General features: G+C 40.9%; 2 protein-coding genes across 2 annotated transcripts; both read right to left on the reverse strand.

Annotated features, from left to right (window-relative positions):
* Positions 1 to 2,705: 2,705 nt before the first annotated feature.
* LOC130612841 (uncharacterized) lies at positions 2,706 to 3,544 on the reverse strand. The gene is made up of 2 exons (XM_057434186.1): positions 3,112 to 3,544; positions 2,706 to 3,058 (listed from the first exon to the last, which is right to left on the reverse strand). Exons 1-2 carry the CDS (start codon positions 3,542 to 3,544, stop codon positions 2,706 to 2,708), a joined length of 786 nt encoding a protein of 261 aa, XP_057290169.1.
* Positions 3,545 to 12,893: 9,349 nt separating this feature from the next.
* On the reverse strand, positions 12,894 to 16,904 carry LOC130612516 (metalloreductase STEAP4-like). The gene is made up of 2 exons (XM_057433836.1): positions 16,752 to 16,904; positions 12,894 to 14,539 (listed from the first exon to the last, which is right to left on the reverse strand). The coding sequence occupies exon 2, from the start codon at positions 14,520 to 14,522 to the stop codon at positions 13,101 to 13,103; it is 1,422 nt and encodes a 473-aa protein (XP_057289819.1). The 5' UTR covers positions 14,523 to 14,539; positions 16,752 to 16,904; the 3' UTR covers positions 12,894 to 13,100.
* Positions 16,905 to 21,092: the final 4,188 nt, after the last annotated feature.

Raw genomic sequence — 21,092 nt, forward strand, 5'->3', positions numbered from 1 at the left:
ACGCAAGAGGTGAACAAGTTGGCACTCAACAGAGCGGATGATAAACGGATTGTACAACAGGATCAAATTACAACGCTTGCCAGAGGCTACAGGGAAATAAAATGGAGCTGTGTTTGTATATCGCTGTAATACTACCGTATGCCATGATTGCCTACATACTTTTTCGATATCGGTATATAATAAAAGGATGTGTAATATTGCACAAGTATTCGACAATGCCTCCGTAGAATATCAAAATATTGATAAGCCTATTGATAAACGCCAAATTTTAAATGAGGCCCTACGCAAAGGTAAAGGACACCTTTTGCCTAAAAAATGTACCGAGGGGTTTCTTGACAAGGTTCCCGATGAAGCCATCGACAACGTACATACCGAGTGTGTGCAACGGTAACTCCAGGAGAAGAGTGAGAAGATTGCAAAAGCACTGTCAACACATGTTATCAGCCTATATGCCAGCATGATTGGAAATATAGTTGATATCGACAGCGTTGAGACGCTAATGAGTGATATCGAGGAAGATCCTATTATCCGGATAGCATGACAGACCTTGGTATCCTCGCATACTGTACCATCAGGAGGTGTTTAGTCCCACTACTTGTGGCGGGCCATACAGCTCAACATATGGGAAAAAAGAAAGAGAACGCGGAGAAGGAGGCGGAGACGGCGGAGGCGGCGAAGACGGTGCCATAAGAATAAATGAGTGAGCAGGAACAAAAACAAGAAGAGAGAATCATTACAAAGCCACCAAAGCATCCTGGAAGGGTTGCACAGGGGCACAAGTTGGAAGCACTCGTGAAGAAGAGGAAGGAAGAAATGAAGCAACAAGAGGGTACTGTAGAGCCTGCAGTCAAAGCCTCTTCTGAAGCCAGTTCTATACAGTCGGTTTACATCTATGGAGTTGGAGCTTTGGCCGTGCTTACTATAGGAGTAGGTTTCTGGTATAAATTTGGCAGGGGTAAAAATGAATCCAACAAGCCGGTAGATAATCTGGCGCCTCAGTATGGCAAGCAAGGCGAAACCCAACCAAATATCGATTTTTTCAAAATGCAGTAATAATAAATAGCAGCAAGCAAACATGATGAAAACATGAAACCAAAAGAGACCATGGTTATTGATGCCCTGTGGGAGTCTGTCAGGCTAAGATGGATATGGAGGATGGTTTGAAACTAGCCGGGTATATGAGTGCAGAGATACTGTTCGACGAATACGCGATTAAGCAGGGGTGGTACAAAAAATCATTAATATCTCCAAAATAGACCTCATTGTAAAGTTTCTTCTAGAGGGGAGATAGAAAGATGGAAGAAGAGGCCAAACAGTGTTATAAATGCCAAAAAACCCTACCATTGAACCAGTTCTGGGCAAAGGGTAAAGGTCTGACAAAAACATGCATTCCCTGCCTTGATCTCGGGAGAATTTCAAGGGGTCATTCCAAGCATCGTAATTATATGCAACCTCTATATGAGTTAATAATTCTCCTACAGGACCATATCTAAACCCAATTTAGTGAGAGGTATACCTGGGAGAACTTTCAGAGGCATGTAAATAATAGGGTACGTTTCAGATACGACGAATCGTTTAATTTGCCTACGCTTGCCGAAGTCGCCTTGGCATTACAGCGGGCACAGTATGCTTTAATAAATGGGGATCAGATGTTGAAACACAGTGTGTACTGAACCTCCTGGAAAATGAATACAGGTACCACTATCACAATATACAACTTTTTTTTCAACCATACGGTGGAATAAGACACACCTAGAGAGAGCCTCATTATGGAGGGATGATTACGTGTTCCTGATAGACCCAGGAAATGAGCTGTTTGAATGGATATCGAAACTATCCTTATTGCTTGCAGGGGAGGAAAGCCTCTTCATAGTCGATGACTGTATAGCAAACGAGGATTTCGATAAACGCCGACAATCCCTATTTGAGCTTGCACAGTCTTTGGTTCTTAACCCAAAGCTATACTGTCTTGCCCCAGAATCTGAGAAGACAGATTCTGGGGCAAGAAAAAATCCCTGTGTTTATGGTACCCACATGAAAAGTCAGATATGAGGCTAATTGACGAAGAGACAAACCTAATAACAGACTAGGATGATATTAAGGTTGAATTGAAAAATTCCAAACATGCTGCCTTTTTGTAAGATTGGAGCACCCCAGGGTATGGAACCGGGACCAACCGCTCTTCAAACGAGCCGATTTGGGACGTTTCCTGGGCATCGAAAAGATTGCGGAGTCCTATCGAGATATTTCCAACATTGCATGCCATGCGATAGGGCTGGTTGGTAATTAACCTCAAAAAAAAGACCAAAATGGGCATGACGCCTTCGTGACATTACTATGTAAGGCCAATGAACACGATCCCCGCGAACATGGAAAAAAGGGTATACATAGGCATTATATGATCTGATGCCGACATAGGCAACTCGGTGCAAGAATAAGCACCTTAAAAGCTATGTACCCTGAGATGGCTGTGAGAAAACCGGAATGCGATGATCCTAATGCTGTACATGCTTGGCGTCGATTCATTGACGATTGTCTTGGTACCGATATATGTTATCTCAACCATTTCACATTGCCCGACGATGAAACGCGGGAGCTATTCGAAGGTATGTTTCATATTAATGCGTCGTAGGCAGGCGCTTTTTAAAATTACTCCTACGAGTAGTATTTAAAAATATGGGTCCAGGGGGCATCTCCCATGGCCCCTACCACTCTTTAACATGCTCTGGAGGCACTTCCACAACTTCAGGAATGAGCATCAACTCCTCCAAAACATAGCTCCTTTCGGGACCATCCTTTAAATAGTATATAGTACGGCTGCCTTTTACCATATGGTCCAACCTATACATTTTCCTACTCCACCAAGCATCGGTTGCACGTCGTCTCGAATCACCGTGCTCTTCTCCGGGTTGCAGCAGATTCAAGTACAATCCATCCCCAGGCAGGGGTTTCTCTTCGGGATATTCCTCACTTTTCGTGAGCGATACCTCATCCAGTTTGATCGCTTTATTGGGTTTCATGGCAATCATGGCAGTCTTGATATTGTTGATACCCTTCACTATAGTATACAAATGTTTGACCCAAGTGCTACTGGTATCATTTGAAGCTAACTCTTGGGCATCCTGGGGCTTGAATAGTCGTTCTGCAAGGACCCTGTTGTAGCTTTCCACAAAGGCTTTAAATGTGTGGTGGTATTGGTAGTGACCCGTCTAATTTCAACCCCCTTATCCTCCAGGAGCTTGGTTACATCCGATTTGAATTTGGAACCATTGTCGCTTTGGAGGGTTTTAGGGTAGTGTAATGGTCCTGCCTTGCAAACATCTTTGATCTTGTCGGCGACCTCACTAGCTCTCTTCGTTCTTAGTGGTCTTGCTACCTTATATCTTGAGGCTACATCGATGCCTGTTAATATGTATTTGTAGGTGTTCCCATATAGCTTGTCATGTGGCATATAGAGTAGGTCGAACTGATGCATTTCATTCAGTGTTGTAATGGTAAATTGGGGGTAGTCTATACGTTTTGGACCCTTGTATGCCGTAGCCATAAGAGTTGTCTACTCAACCAATGAGTTACTAGCTTATTGGAGAGGCTACTCTCCTTTGCGAGTAATTTAATAGCCTTTGGTCCGACCCACAGATGTTTCAGGGTATAGTAAATATTACTGAGCTTTTCTGCTTCTTTCTCTGTAACGAAATGTGGTGATTTTTCCGACATGTCAGAAAAACGCACGTTGTTACAGATACTTGTATGCCACGAACCCTAGTAGGGATAAGGAGCCAAGTACGAATGTGAGTTCACCATCTTGTTTGGTTTTTGAAGTGGTGCAGAAGTCCTTCAATTGCGGGGCTTTTTTGGCCGAGGCAATTTAAAACTGGTACATACTATCATCCAATTCTCTCAGACTCTTACCCGCTTTTATTTACCTCTCTCGTTCCTCGTTTAACCAATCGAGCTTGGCCTGCCTCTTTCTGATCCTCTCCGCCTAAGCCACAATAAGCTTTTCAACAACCTCGTCGTGCCGTTTACGTTCAGCTTTCCCATGCCCTGCAAGTTTGCTGAATAGAAAATTTGTGCCCGAAAGTGCGAGGGCGTTGTTTAGTGCACCTCCTGCCATAATCATAGAGTAGCCATTTTAGTCTGAGACAAAACGGTTACCCTTAGCTATTTTTTCGCTTGCTCGCATAGGTTGGGTATTGGTGTAGTGACTGTAGTCTTTTCGCTACCTCATCAGGCTAAGGATCATCCCCATTTTCCCTGTATTTAATCGATGCCTTGTGATCAATGTGTCCTATTTCATCGCCTCAGAAAACTGTGCTTCGATATGAGCCCTCAGTGTAGCCATATCACACCCAAGAACTCCTTGGAGCTGAGCTCCTTGTTTTCCTTTAGGGTGTAGCGGGTTTGGTTTCCTACAGCACCACCCAGATGCCCGGAGGGGTCGCAAATTACACAATATCGCCTTTGTTTTTCATGTCCGCAAATGCTTCCACCTCTACAGTCCTTGCATAATGATCTTATCCATTGATGGTGGCAGATGCTTCCACCTCCACACTCTCTGCACCTTGTCCTCTCCCTTTGATGGTCACATATGCTTCCACCCCCACAGTCTTTGCACTTGGATCTCTCCCTTTGATGAGGGCAAATGCTTCCACCCCCGCAGTCCCTACAGCTGGATCTCACCCTTTGATGGGGGCATATTTGACTTCCCTTGCAGTCCTTGCAGCGATACTTTAATTTCTCATGAGGGCAAATCTGACTTCCCCCGCAGTCCCTGCATTGCCTCCTCTGTCTTTCATGAGGGCAAATCTCGCTCTCCTAACACTCTTTACAATATGCCCTCCGTCTTTGATGAAGGCATATTGCACGTTTTTGTGACGTCCTGGCTACGTTCAGGCATTTGATGTACATTTTTGTCGGTTGACCATTCCCCTTGATCCTAAACTTGTCCAAAGATAAAAAGTGCTTACATTTTGAGCATTTCCTGTTATCTTCCATGTTGACTCGTTTTCGTCCTTGGGGACAAACACAAATTGTGGTCATTTAGTACTCCACCCTGTTCAATCTACCATCCAAAATATTCATTTGCGCATCCTGCAGCAGGTATACATAACATTTAAAATCCCCAGTCCCGTCGGCTTCTTTGGTGATGTGGAGGGTGATCCCATTACTCAATCTCTGTAGTGGCCTGCCACTACCATGTAATATGTCATCAGGGGAGGTCCGGAAGTCTACAAACAGGGCATACCTTTCGTCCTATTGTGACATTTGAGTCTTGGGTCCAAAGATATTGACGATCTGTTCCAGATGATCCTTGGGAAGCATTGCGTGGGAATAAAATTCATTGGGTTCACCCTCGACAGTGATGCTAATCTTCTCAATCCTGGGGTTATAAAACGTTTCATTAACGCCGGCATAGGCCTTCACTTTCCTGGGGTCTATAAACAATAGCAGTACGCCTTTGAATGATTTGGATGGAAAATCGATTTGTAAGTTATATTAGGTATCAGCCTTTTTCATTTCAATCACTTTCATCCTGAGTACTCTTTCATAAGGCAGGGCGAGCCTCGAATCAATGCACTTGCCAGGCCTTCATTGGTAATTTTGTCAAACTCCAACCTGATATTGATTATTTTATATGCGACATCGGCTGCCTTGGCTGCCGTGCTCCCCTGGGCTGCCGACCCTGCATCCTTGATGACGTCAACGTAAGGCGCAAAATTGATGATGAATTTCAATCTGTCGTATAGGCCTGCTGGGTAGAATTGGAGATCCCGGGTTAACTCGAACATTTTTCCCAGGGGGATGCGGAAGGTGTTCCCATAGGCCTTAACGATGGCCTTCTCCTCGTTCGTCCCTACGTGATTGGTGGCCTTGACCTGTAGGGCCCTATTTGTACCATCATTGGGATTGATACCTTGCAAAATAAGGTTATTGTCTCTATCAAATTTCGGTAGCCAGAGGTCCCGGTACACAGCCAAAATATTGTAGTCGCTAATATTCTGAACCTCTTTGTTATTCAAAGTGATGCGTAGGTTCTTTACCAGGCTTTGACCTATGCTTGACACGATCGTACGGTTTGTATCGGTCCCTGTCAGCGTCAGATCAAACAGGAGTTTGAGACTACCAGGGATAATGACATCATTTTGGGGCATATTGGGAATGTCAACGTACAGATCTTCTTTCTGGCCGATGGTTGATGGCGTATGGGAAATTTGGACTCTTTGCCGGCGTCCCTTCATACCAAGAAGCTGTTTGCTTTCTGCATAAGGGTCCATCAGAATACCATATGCGTTCATAGTTATTTATTATATGGGATGAAAATGCTGTGAATAAAGATGGCCGATAATCCAGGATATAATTTTACAGATGAAAAAGACATAGGTAGGCATGATGAGAATGATAAAGGCGATAAAGAGGATGCCCAGCAGTCAACGCAATTAACCGAAACATCTGGGACCTCAACATTGGAACAGCAACAACATACCATGATGAGTATTGATATGGGCAGGGTTGCTGGTTCAGAGGGTCAATGAATTATATGACCAAATTAGAAAGGACCAAAGGATGGAATCGGTGGAAGTCCATGCGATCCCCTATGAAGTTTTTCGTGTGGAAGGAAAACGTCTTTTTTATAAAGATGAGGATATTACCAAAAAAATTTATAAGATTGGGGGTTGTGGCTTACGAAGCCCCGGGTCTATTATAAGTAATTTAGGAGCAAACACCATAGGTGACTTTGGTTTTAGAACGCTTGTCACCACGCCCAACAAGATGGAGGTAGTCCGGAGGTTAATATTGCGATGGAGGTTAATATTATTGTTAATGAGAGTGAGGACCCCGGTGAGATAATTCAGATGAAACTATCAATAATATCAGGAGAATTATGCATGGTGTTGAGACCTTTATGGAGCAAACGCCATTCTCCGATGCAGGAACCCTTACGGAGGATACTTCATTCTCAGGCAAATTCACCGAACGTGAATTAACAGGACTCGATCTTGAACTCCAAACCTACCAAGGGAATATTAAAAGTTTGAAAAACAAAATATCCTCATATAATGTAAGTATTAGAAATTCGGAGGATAGCATCAAAAGAATAAGTAATCAGGTAGATGCCGATGGTCAGATCCATGAAGGCTCGAATGAAGCCATTGAAAAGCTTGAGAGGGGTATTAAAAGGATGAAGGAAAGCTTAACCGTGATATTTATGGCCAACTGAGACATATTAAGGACACGCTGTTGAAGATCTCTGGGGATGATACAACTCTGCTTGAAAAATTGAAGATACTCTTTAAGGAGCAACGCCTTACCATTGCAAGTGTGGTCTCTGCCGTAGGTCTACTAATTTCCACCATCACACTCTCTGTTACAGGGGGAAGCGCTGGGGGTGCTGTAGGTGCCGCAGCAGGTGGTGAAAAAGGGTTCGTACAAAAGCAACTTGAAAAGCTTGGAAGTTTTCTCAAATATCTGGCGGGTTAAGCAGGTGCTGCATTGCCTGCGATAATCGGTACAGTGGTCTCGTTCCTTCTGAGAGTGGTGTCAACTATCGTTACATATGCAGCTAAGCATCTGTACATGGCAGCTGCTGCCGCTGTTGGGTTTGTCGTGATATAAGTGAAATAAGCCTTATTATTTCTCAACCATATATAGGCCGATCTTGGCATCCTCGTGTTGGTTTGGTTCGGGCATACTATGTTTTGTAGGTATGAACGGTATAGCCTGTATAGTATGATCGGGAGTATGTATAGGAGATGTAGGTGTTATATGCTTTGGTGGTATGGTATGCTTTGGGGGTAGTATGTGCTTGAAGGGTGCGGCATGCCCTGCAATAGGCTTATTATTTAGGTCAAGCCGGATACCAATTATCGCACTTGCAGGGGCAATCAAAATTTTGTTGTTATACCCCACTATATTGCCTATGCGCAGATTCATGTCGGATGGCAACATGTACACGCGATGCATGACAGCGAAGTTCACCGGGGTCCTGGCATACTGCAATACCTTCTGGAACTCCGTAATGTCATGGCTTACATTCTCCTGACGTTGAACCATGGCCTCAAATTTCTGGACCAGGATCTGCCTTGCCGTGAAGTTGCCAGCATTGAGGCCAATCAGGGATACTTTGGCACCTGCCTGTGGCCCCAGCAATAAAACCACGTAAGCCCGGATACTCTTGCTTAGTTTGGTCAGGCCCTCCGATGTCAAGCCTTGGCTTGTGGACATAATAAACTTGGCCCAATCGCCATCGACCTGCGGCCACCATCTACCATTTGTCAATGATGACATGACGGCCTTGAATTTATACAAGGCATTAGGATCTGCACCATACTCACGACATACCGGCGCGTATGCGGATGTGGAGTAGGGGTTCTCATACTTTAAGAACCCATCGTCAAAGGGCATAAGTACCTTCATTCTTGCCAGAATACGACACATGTGGTAATAGACGTGGAATTTAAAAATAGAGTTTATAAGGGGTACCGAACCCGTCACGTGCTTGGCACAGATTCCTAATGCCGTGGTCGTACAATGAGCGGCAAAATTGACCTGAATGTTCCAGTAATCCAGCGCCTGCCCTTTTCAACCCAGTTGAACAGAGTAATCAAGGTAGTTTGTTGGAACTTTTATGGCATACTTAGTAAACACGGGGAATACCACAGAAATATGAGACTTCGTACTCACGTAGAGGTGCTGGTGCTCCAAATTTGTGACACCAAGTGGCCATTCTCCCCTGTTACCTTCATATTCTGCCGAGTGATTGTATTGGTATATGTTCATGTTTTGTTTTAAAACAAATGAACCTGTACATCACTGATATCGATAAATCTACGATTTTCGAGGACTACCTGGGACAAGACACTCGCATGGCCTTGAAATCGATCAGTATCAGGCCCGGATGGTTGAACCTATACAGTGACAATGACATTACGATCAGGAAAGTGGGACCTGATCAGAGGGTGACTCGTATCGAGATTATGAAGGGTTTGTACAGGATCGAGGACATCGCGGCTATTGTCAACAGCCAGACGGAGGGTAAGATTAACCTATTTGTATTGAACAATGGGTACTGTAGACTCCGTGTTGGTGACGGTTACTCGGTTGTGACTCATCGACCATTGCAGGAGCTGTTGGGGCTGCTCTACGACCCCGCAAAAAAGTATTATATGAAGGGTGACTACGACAGCTTATACAGGACCGATACATATCAGAAATTGAGACTTATTTGTCCACAATTGGATGAAGACGACTGCCTTTTGGGTGGCAAAAAATCCAAGGTTCTGGCCTTGCTTCCTACCAAGGAGTTAAACGCCTGGGGAGACATGTTAATCTGGAGTTTTGATACCCCTGTTTACCTTCCATTAAAAGGCTCCACGGACCGTCTGAAGTTTATGCTAACAGACGTCTACCATCACGAGAGGATCGTCACGTTTTTCAATATAACCATGTGCATTCTGATAGAATAAATATGAGCGATGTCAGCAAACTTTATCCGCGTTTGCCGAGTGCACCTGCGCAAGGCTCTGATCAGGATGAGGGACAGGTCTTTAGGCTTAAAATAATAAAGAAAATAGAAAAATATCTGTGGGATGATATAAAGGAGCGTAATAGACTTGGCAAAAAATTTAAAATGCACAATACGTGGGTACGCTTCTGCGACCATGGACTGCTTGGTGTGAACGTGATTACGTCAGGGCTTGGGAATGGAGCTATGGCCTCGGGTCTGGTGGTTCCCCTGGCCTGTGCCATGGGGGGACTCGCGATTGCCGCCGGAATAGGGCAGCCTTGTCTCCGGAACGCCTCTAAACGGTTGCGTGTTAAGTCCAAAAACATGATAGTATAAGGCTACTCGCGGAGGCGAAACTAAACTCGATTGTAGATCTGATCAGCAAGGCAATGGAAAACGGCGTTATCAGTGACCACGAGTACAGCCTGATCAGTAGGGAAAAGAAGAGGTATATGCTGCTTAAGGAGCAAATGAGGCAGAGGTTTAATAGGATTGTTAATGCTATCAACGAACAGGAGAGAGCTCAGCTGGTTGCCAAGAGCAGAGAAGAAGGCAAGGACAAAATTATAAAAAACTTCAATCTGTGCAATATGCAAGCACTATGTAGAATCTTCACCTGAATATAGGCCTTAATTTTATTCATATATTTTATAGGCCCAAAAGACCTATAAAATATATGGTTTCTTAATCCTCGCTTAGCAGCCATTCTTTTTTGTCCGTGAAGGTAAAAGAAAAATTGTAAAATAAATTAGATTTAACAAGCTCATTTTCAAATTTCAGCATCTTGTTTAATATATATGAACGACTTCAGAGAATTACATGTCATGGTACATGCACAGCCACCCCCATTTTATGTGATATATTCGTGATAGCAGTACCAGCATAACATTTTACCCTTTATCACAAACCTACGTCCACAGGTACGTTTGTCATTTACATCGAGTACCCTTTCACAGTCGTTACAATATTCATTCATTTATTAGCCGATCCTCAAGCTCATCAAGACGTTCCCATAGGTCTTATATTCCCTGCTTATTATACTTCTTACTCTCCTCCTCCTGTACGCATGCCAGGGTTACAAGTGGTAGAGAGAGACCAATGGCGGTAAGGAAGGTCATAAATAACATACTTTTCAAACTATATTGACAATAATACACATTATATTATATGTCACACATATTTCAGTACCTCAGGATCCTTTTCGACAGCTTCGTCGCACATGTCTTGTGTCTTAAAACTCATCTTTATTAGTAGTATTATCTTACAACAATTGCTGTAAGATAACGTTTCAGGCCAACCGCCACAATTGTTCAAGATCTCCCTTTTCATCCTCTAAAAAGCACAAGTCGATGACCCTATCTGGATGCCAGGCCATCGGGGCTAGCTCCTCTTTAATCCTAGCCTTTTCGGCTTTCCTCTGGCAATATACAGAGAGTAGTTCGGGCCTAATATTTATGATCATGTTACTAATTATGTCCCGGGTGATAAAAAAGTCCGTCATATACTCAAACAGGCGGGGATTTTTCATAACAGCCCATTTGCACATGTCCTGTGTCTTGCATTGATCCGGCATATATTGAGCATCCCGGGCTCCTTTGCAACAACCTTATTAAACATGCTTTGCGTTTTGAACGGGGATATGGGTGAGAAAAAGTGGCTCCCCCCCAACAACCTTGTTGCATATGTTCTGGGTCTTGAATTGACCCGGTACATGCTCTAGCATATGGGGATTCTTTTCAACAACCTTGATCCAATTTTCATGGCTTGCGATATCGTCCTCCAATAAGGCAATCAATTCCGCCTTGCGTAGTCTATAATACCCGGTTAAACCACGAGTTTTGGCGATATCACGTAATTGTTTGACAGTGTATGAATTCATTCTCTTTATTGTACAGAATTTTAACATTATCGGAATATTTCATTCTGGTCAAAACAAACACGGTTATTTCCCCGGGGGAAATTCCCCTGCATGCGCGTTGATTATTAGGGAATTGTGTTAGAAAATATTGGACCTCTTATTCTACATTGATGACGTCACAGCAGTGAATAATAGGTCCTTGAATTATGTTGATCACTATGGGATGGTATCGGATGGTGCGGTAAATACTAGGGACTTGTTGTGGGTGCGCATGGGATGCGTTTGAGAGGGCTGTGCTTGAACATACATTTCCCTATCTCTTTTTTTGGGCCTGAAAAAGTATTTTTATAAGCACCTTTAAGCCGCATTTTGAAAATTCAATTTCTTACATAAGAAAACATGTATTCGAAAAATGCAAGTGTTTTCTATACATACATGTACTCCTTCGCAAATACTTGCTTCTCAGTGTACACACTTCGTGAAAACTTCCCTCTAACTTTGCCTTAATATGTAGCGGGGGACAGCAAAGAAAAACAATATGATTATTGTCATTTTGCTGAGTGTGCTGAAAATAATTTGCAAACAATTAACTGAGAATTTAATCTGGTTTTACGTTAATCATTTTTAACCGACATTATTATCTCGGCATTTCGTTGGCACCCATCATAATACGTGCCATTATCAGCTCAGTTAGACTGTGGTGATAAAATATTTATGACATACCAATCTTTAAATCAGGTGACTATTAAATCTGATTCAATTTAGACCAAAACTGCTAAGCCTCGTTTCCAGGTTTGGTTATTCATTGAGATTGAACCTAGAAAATTCCGGGTTACTGTCTGTTTACAAAATGAGCTTTTCTGAAAGTTATAGGCAGCTGGATAGTTTTTCATCTCGTTTTACCATGTCTTGCAACTGGGAGTACGCACGAAGAGGTAGCTTTTGACGGCAAACAAAACCACTTTTGGTCCTATCCTGACATCAGACTTTCGAAGGCCTGGAAACGAGGGGAAATGGTTGACATGTTTGTTTATTGTCCATACATTGACGACACTGTAGCATAATGGTTATAACTCTTGCACATTGTGTGGAGACCGGGGTTTAATTACCCTTGGGGGCGGTTTAATATGGGCGAGTGATGTTACGATAGCCCCGGGTTAACCCAAGCCATGTGAGGGAAATTGGGGAGACGGCACACTGTGGTACCGCGCAATTGTGTATGCGTAGCTTTAAACTGGCATTAAAGACTCTAGGACTCCCCATCTAAGCCACGACTTCTCCTGAAAAAAATTAGACAGGGTATATATGCGAGGGTAACCTTATAAAATATGCACATCCATCTATCTATCCATATACTGTGCTGTTTGACGTTATTAGTAAAAGGGGGCGTTTATTAGATAAAAAGGTAAATGCTAAAAATGCGTTATGTTACGCCATATGCGCACACGGTAATCTTCTTCTTTTTTAAATGTGGTTTTGGTGAAAATTGTTCCTAATTGCAGCAAAATATTTGAAATTAAGTTGAATTGATTTGAAATTAAGTTGAAATATTTGAAATTAACTACTATGATTACAATCATTTTTTTTTCGTGAGATAATAATTACATAGATACAAAAATATGAGGCGCCATTCATACTGGCATCATTGTTTTAAACAAATCGCATGTTATGTTATGTAAAAATACTTTTACGTGGACAAAGTTTAAATGAAAATTAGTTTGTGCAAAATTATCCATATTAAATTGTCGTTTTCTTTTCATATCTGTAACCAATTTTCCCCTTTCGAATCTTATTCAGGTAACAAGACAAACCAGGTAGCATCAGAATGAATTTTAGTATGATAACTAACAGGGGAAACATTGGCATCACAAAAGCACCAGGTGGGAAAATTCCTTTCTCTCTTTTCCACGATTCCCATCCATATTTATAGTCCGGATCCCACAACTTATGTACATAAATCATCACATGGAGAAAGCCAAAAACAAGACTTGTGAACCCCAGCCCTCTCTGCACGAAGTCCCATTCTCGCCAGCTCATACGCGCGTTGACAGATGGCAATGACGTCACACCTAGGATTCCCATTAAAGCCAATGCTAAAACAGCAAAAAGCAGGCTTACTTGCGCTTTCGTGTCCAGCAGTTGATAAAGAATGACGTTTTTGTTGATGACTGTAATAGTTGACATATGTTTTGCTTCGCCTGCTCCCAACACCAAGCACGACATACAACCATGTATGGAAGCCAATAACAAACATATCAAGCCTAATTGTTTTCGACACTTTAACCATCGATCCAACCACCTTGGAAATCGAGTGTATTTAGTTCTCAATGCGAGTTGTATAAATCCTGCTAATATTCCAGGTAGGTAGGTTAAACCAAGAAGCCAAAACATGAGCCATCCTATGGTACGATTGGCAACATATAGAGCGAGATCTTCGTCGGTTCTTTTACTTTGATCTTCATACCAAAAGAAACGGAGATATGTGTATAGAAGAATGGGAACGAGTGTCAGAAAAGTGATTGCTACAGCCACGCCCCATCCGTTGAAAAAACGGAATGGTAACTTTTCTATGATGACAGCAGATCGGATGCCACCCCGATCAATCGGGTTTAATCCGATTTCTCTCAGTAGTTGCACGACTTGTCTTTTTCTTTCCTCGTCATCACCACATACGTACGTATCCCGGCTTGCACCATATGCCCCGTTTTCCAATGTGTATGCGGACACGGTGTTCAACGCTTTGACAACCACAGATGAAGGCAAAAGTGATTGAAGATGCATTGCATTCGATGCGTCATCTTGGTTTTCCAAGTTACTTACATCGACGACTGCTTTGCCAACCAACAAAGATTTCAACGCAGTAGCGACGTTATTAAACGCATGTGCAGGGACACAGAAGAACACGATACCACATCTACGTACAGCCTCTTCATAAGTAACAAGTTCAACTCCTTCGATTTTTAATTGATTAGGGTTACGACTGCCAATTAAAATATTTAGCCCTGCTTGCTGAAACTGGCTAGCCAGCGCTCGGGCGTAATTGCCGGTACCGATAATAGCTGCATGGATTTCTTCGTTTTGTTTTTTTGGGACATTGTTCACATTGATTTCTAAGTGAGCAGTGAATGTTTGGTTGCTCTTTGGTGTTCGCAGTTCCATCTCGTCTTTACCAAAATCTGAGACATAAAGAAGTTTGGTCAGAATATAATCAGTTAATTGAGCATAGGGCCTGGTTCTCACATGCCTATTTTAACAATAAAAATAATCTAGTTGATTTAAATATTTGAATTATTGTAATGCAACTTGGTTCCAAGAGCTTAGGTAAGAACCGGGCTTGAACATAATTTTTATGATTAATTGACAAAATTAATTTTTATTTCTAAAGCAAAACAAAAAATGCTTCGTCATTGCGGAAAGCTTCGATCCCAGTCTTTTTAAGTTCTTTTTGCTGAAATAGTTATGGTGATTTGGAAATTAATTCTTATCTATATTTAATGCCCGTATACGTCTGTCTGTCTGTCTGTCTGTCACGCAAAATGGTAGCTTAGCTGCGCAATAGTGAGAAGCACGCAATGCGGTATAAAAAGGACGGGCGAACGCGTGGATTTTCCACGGGCTAACGACTAGTCTTTTTTAAAAACATCAGCACCTTTTTCCGCATTTTTGTTTAAAACGCTCGTCCCACTTAGTAATTGTCAATTTCAAAAATGGATGATTATAAAAACGTGATCGTCTAAGATTCTGAGGATTTACAGTTTAATAATACTGAATGCAACAATGAATGCCCAATAGTAAACAATAAATAATAATAATAAACAATAAATAATAACAAATAACAAATAAATAATAATAAATAATAATAAAATAACCATTTCTCTTGAAAACAACCTTAAAAAAACAACTTCGGAGTGGTATTTCTGTGAAGAAGAAGAAATGCGAAAAACACGATAGAGCAAGGTGTAAAATAGGTCGTGTTTGTAGCACATAGGTATTATGCTACTAAAATACCCCTTTTTTCTTGACACCAAAACATCAAAAAAGGAGAGACAATAATCAATCTCCGTCTCTTTTGTGAAGTAAATGTTTTTGTGTTTAGAATTTATGTAAGCAAAAAACATCTTCTTCTCCGGGGAGAAAACCGAACAAAAATGTCAGCAACGTAACATATTATGCTGGTTTAAAAGACCGAGGACACTCATCCAATCAAGTACGTTCGTGGTAGCACAGAAATGTATTGGCTAGTGTAGATCCCAGTGGTAACACACACTTCATATATGTGTTTGTAGTAAGAACCAAAAAAGAGAAAATGATTCAGTTGCCGAAAACTCTTATAATTCACCAAGGCGCACTTTAGGTATATTTTTGACAGTACTGACGACATTATTAGAAAATAACTGCTCCACACCTCAAACTATAGTCTTCTGTAGTGGAATATTAGTGAGAAAAAAATCTACGTCTAAACTTGCTAAAAAATTAGCAGAGTTTAATTCAGAATAGTAAGCGTCGCGTAGAATGTTTTCACGGGGAGCGACATTTTTTTTTCGCGTTTATTTATTCCCTAACCCCCTGACTGCATAAATGCGTTATTTTGATTTGTTAAAAAAAACAATAAAATATAATTATGTGTGACGTCCTCTTTATATAATAATTAAGCCCGCATGGCTTCTAGCGATTTCTCTTGGTACAAGAAACATAGCCAGAGCGTAAGTAGGAGTTTCTATAGCAGATTATGAGCAGGTAAAATAGGTCTAAATGCAGGAGACTTCATTTTTAGTGGGTTTATGTGCATGGATTTGTCACAATTTGTTTCTACTCGTTTCTGATGTTTATAACAATCACATGTTATTCGCTAGTAACGAATTCATTCATGTGATCTAACTGACATGAAATCCATGCAAAAATTGCATGTTCAGATAACTAAAAAAAGAAGATAAACTTTGGTTAATTAGAAGAAGTGTCCCAACCTCGTTCCCAGTGCACTTCTCGCCTTGCGATATGTGCCAAATTTTTGCCGATTGAAACTTAAAATGACCTTCTTTCCTGTTTATTCCGACTTTTTATCCCGAATTTTTAATTTCGACTCTTTTAATCCGACGTTTTTATCCTGGCTTTGTTATTCCGATTTTTTTATCTTGACTTTTCTACCTTAATTTTTTTTATTCCGCCTTTCGCAATCCGAATTTTTTATTCCGGCTTTGTTTTAACCGATAAGGTATGCTGATTGGACGGGACGTTATGTTAAATTATAAGATTTACAATATCGCATCGTAACCACCAAATGAGAACAAACGTGGGCTCCATGGTAAACTCGATAAAGTTGAAAAGTATCTACTTTACCTATAAAGTGGTAATTTTCATAACTAAAGAAAATCTGAAATTTGCCGTTACCTTGCCTTTCCGTCGCCTTTAAAATCTTTTTGAAAATGATGTCAAAAAATATTATATTATTATATTCGGCCAACGCTCATGTTTTATTTGCTGTATAAATAAGTTACGGTTGATATACTCTTAATATGGAAATCCCTAAAACAACGATTACTGTTAAGTACACACGAACTCATCACAATCATACTTTTATTAAACCTTTTATTAAAACTTTCTCAATGTGATGATAAAAATAACGTTGTTATGTAACATAATGTTATGAGTGTGTCTCCAATGTTAAATCTTCTGACGTTACGGCACGACGTCAATGAAACTACTTTAACGTTAATAGCCCAATTTAAATTAATGAAGCCATTACAATGCGCTTAAAACTTTAAGGCCAAATAACTTGGAAACGGGGTGGTGACGTCAGTCATTTTTTAACGTGTGGGTAACTAAAGACAGCCTGGGACCCTTGGTCCCAAAATCCGTTTTGGAATAAACGGGTTGATGACAAGTGACAGTTCTCTTTTACATTGTTCCACTGCCTAAGTTAAGTTTTCCATGGGCCATATCGACTAGTTTAACTATATTATGAACTAGAGTTTATTGGTGCCGTGTCACTTATTCTGAACATAATCTCTTTAATAATACCCGTCGTTTGTCTGTCTGTGTATCCGCGAAAGCCGTGTCCCGTAACGGAAACACGAAATTTTTAAAATGCGCATCAATACCAAATGCGATATATTTCTGTCCACTTTGTTGCAACAGGTTAATTTAAAGGACGGGCGACCCCGTGGATTTTTCCACGGGCTAACGACTAGTCTATGTCACGCAAAATGGTAGCTTAGCTGCGCAATAGCGAGAAGCACGCAATGCGGTATAAAAAAGACGGGCGAACCCGTGGATTTTCCACGGGCTAACGACTAGTCTATATTATAATACCCGTATACGTCTGTCTGTCACGCAAAATGGTAGCTTAGCTGCACAATAGCGAGAAGCACGCAATGCGGTATAAAAAGGACGAGCGAACCCGTGGATTTTCCACGGGCTAACGACTAGTCTATCTATATAATAATACGCCAGTTCCGTGTCTCTGTGACAGGCAAAGTGGATGTAATGTTTTTACTAAAGAAACAGCTGCGGTAACATGTCACTTTTGCTAAACTTTATTTTTATTCTGTCTTTTGTGTGCTTTTTCAAATTGATTTAAAATTTTTGTTTTAAGAAAGTCATGGTTAATTTATTTTATTGTTCTCATAAAAACTTTTGCGTAATGATGTAAAACTTTATTACACAAAAGTCACAGGTAATTAATTTTTATTATTCCCTTAATATTGGTTTTATCTATTCCCGCTTGAATGGAATTAACAACAAAATGTTTTGACGAAAAGAGCAATGCTAGGCTAAAACAAATCATGTGATAAAATAAAGTGATTTCATTAGTAAGGAATTTTATTGCATGCGAAATTAAATTTACCTTAACGGGAGCTTTGTTATAAATTGTTATACGAGTAAAGTTACAGGTAATTAACGTTTTTATTATAGTTGTCAATTTCGGTCAAAAGTGATAGTTTCTTGCGTCTTTAAAATGAAACTGACAACAAATGATTTTGTGATAAGAATAAATTTTAAATGTTTATAACCTTTTATATCTCCACGGGATTTCGTTTAAAACGTTTCTTTTTCAGCCTTCTTAATAAAACTATCAACAAACTTTTTTGTGATAAGAAGCACAACAAATTTAAGTGGATTATTCCACGGATTTGAATAACTAGTATTATAATACCCGTATACGTCTGTCTGTCACGCAAAATGGTAGCTTAGCTGCGCAATAGCGAGAAGCACGCAATGCGGTAAAAAAAGGACGAGCGAACCCGTGGTTTTTTTACGGGCTATCGACTAGTATATTATATTCCAATTGCGGTAGCCATTATAAATTTTTACGCAAATGGGGTGAGTTAAACATAGGATCCCACGTTTTTGATAATGAAGTATACAAAAAGTAAAGGTTTTTAAAAAGATTGATCCCCTGTCTTGGCACATTCTCGTTATTTACGTATTTAAAAGACATCAATTACACAGACTGGCTGAGAGATAGAGAAATGTTCCTTCTGGCACAGTTGACGTCGACCAAAGGGAAATTCCTTATAATGCCAATAACCAACACATAATAATATAGCTATAAATGCCAATAATCAATACATACTCATATATAATAGTATATATTCATATTATACAGAATATGAGTAAAGGGAAATTCCCAATAATGCCAATAACCAACACATAATAATATATAAATGCCAATAACTAACACATAATAATATATGACGTCATGCGCAATAGCATATACTCAGTCCTGGACCTGCTCGAGAACGAGTACCGACAAAATATCATTTCAAAATATCATTATCCTTTGCCCCACCATCCGCTGGAACAAGACTTACTTGGAGAGATCCTCGCTGTGGGAAGATGATTATGTTTTTTTGATAGATCCCAAAGACCAGTTGTTTGATTGGATCCAACAACTATCAAAGCTCCTGGCCGGTGAAAGCACTCTGTTTATCGTTGACGATATGATAGCCGACGAGAGTATGGATAAGAAGCGTCAACCGCTCCTTAAGCTCGCTATCAGCGGGAGGCATCGGGGGCACAGTCTCTGGCTCCTAACTCAGAGTTATACGGCATTACCTAAAAATATCCGCCGGCAAAAGAAGAAGCTGTTCATGTGGTACCCTAGTGAGCGTTCTGATATGAAAATTATTGATGAAGAGACGAACCTGATAGAACCTACCGACTGGGATATAATCAAAAATCAACTCAAAAAGTCCAAGCACGCATGCTTATATATTAGGCTTAAGCACCCAAGGACCTGGAGTATATTGGAATAAATAAATGGCATACATCAGAACATTAAAAAATCAGTTGAAAGCTTGTCATGAGGAGATGGATCGCATCCCTTATCTCGAATCTCAATTAGAGGCCCTCCAGGAGGAGCTTCGTGAATCAATATATAGGGAAAAGAATACTAAGTATTTTTTCATAACTAATAATATATGGACCCTGGACCCTAATAATATGGACCCTGGTTTGGGTAATGTAAATAATAAAAATGTCCTCGCTTGCTTTAAACACATTGCCCGCTGGAGCCATCGAAACTCTATTCGATGCGCAAATCAGCCACTTTTTAAACGTGCAGATATCGGGAAATTTCTTGGGATTGTTGATATAAGAACATCTTGTAGAGCTCTAAATATAGCGGAGAAGACGCGTATAGAGCTAAATGCTCAGGACCCGGCATAGTATGCCGGGCAAAAGGAAACTAAAAATCCTCACGATGTATTCATCTCTTTGGACGGTGCTCTCGAGATTTGTGTACATTCAAGAAAACCAAAGGCTCTTGAAATTATGAGAATGCTGGCGTAGAAAAGGATTGAAAATTACAAGAAACCATCGAAGAGCATCGTCAACCCTAGCAATACTCAGCGCTGATCTTCAGGAAAGGGACGTAACCATTACCAACCTTGAGGAAGACCTCCATGAAAGAGAAAATCAACTCGATCTACGAACATTGAAAATTGCGAGACTTCGTCAAGGAACCGTGCCACATGCCAATGATGCTGGCAAGGATAATGTTATAATGATATTTTGCAAGCATACTGCATCTGAAGATGATAAGTACCACCATCTTCCATATTACTGTGCACGCGTTCAGCGCCGTGGTATTGTTAAGAAAAGGAGGTGGATCAGGCTTCAATATCCTGAGTCTGAAGAAATCGTTGTTATAGATAACGCCAATGGGATGCATGCGTTTAATCGGTTCGAAGAAGAAGGACATATGGAGCGCTACATATGTCACTTCAGGCTTATTGATCTTACACACGATCACTTATACGACCTGGGTGATCCGGCATTAGAAGATTAGGCATACATTTTTGTAGCTCTTATGAACTACAAAATCGATAATTTCTAACCAATTTTTTACATGCTCGGGAGGTAATTCTACATCCTCGGGTAATAGCATCAACTCTTCAGCCACAAAAGATCGATCGGGTCCATCTGCCAAATAGTATAACAAGCTCGTACCTGTCACGATACGATCCAGCCTGTACGTTTTCTTGCTCCACCAGGTATCAGTCGCGCGTCTTTTTTGATCCCATGTTCTTCCCCAGGTTGCAGGAGATATAGATATAGGCCATCATCAGTCAAAGGCTTTTCTACGGGATATTCTTCGCTTCTCGCGAATGGGACTTCATCAAGCATGATCGCCTTGCTTGGTTTAATACCAATCATGGTAGTCTTGGTATTGTTCATGGTTTTCACGATATTGTATAAGTGTTTGACCCATGTAGCTAAGGAGACAAG

Source organism: Hydractinia symbiolongicarpus, chromosome 10 (genome assembly GCF_029227915.1).
Source record: "Hydractinia symbiolongicarpus strain clone_291-10 chromosome 10, HSymV2.1, whole genome shotgun sequence".
NCBI lineage: Eukaryota > Metazoa > Cnidaria > Hydrozoa > Anthoathecata > Hydractiniidae > Hydractinia > Hydractinia symbiolongicarpus.

Excerpts from the sequence above, each read along its gene's own strand:
- LOC130612841 (XM_057434186.1), bottom strand. The coding sequence starts at position 3,544 with ATGGCTACGGCATACAAGGGTCCAAAACGTATAGACTACCCCCAATTT. Across the intron at positions 3,059-3,111 it reads AAGCCCCAGGATGCCCAAGA|TGAAGGGTATCAACAATATC; the intron begins GTTAGCTTCAAA and ends TGTATACTATAG.
- LOC130612516 (XM_057433836.1), bottom strand. The coding sequence starts at position 14,522 with ATGGAACTGCGAACACCAAAGAGCAACCAAACATTCACTGCTCACTTA.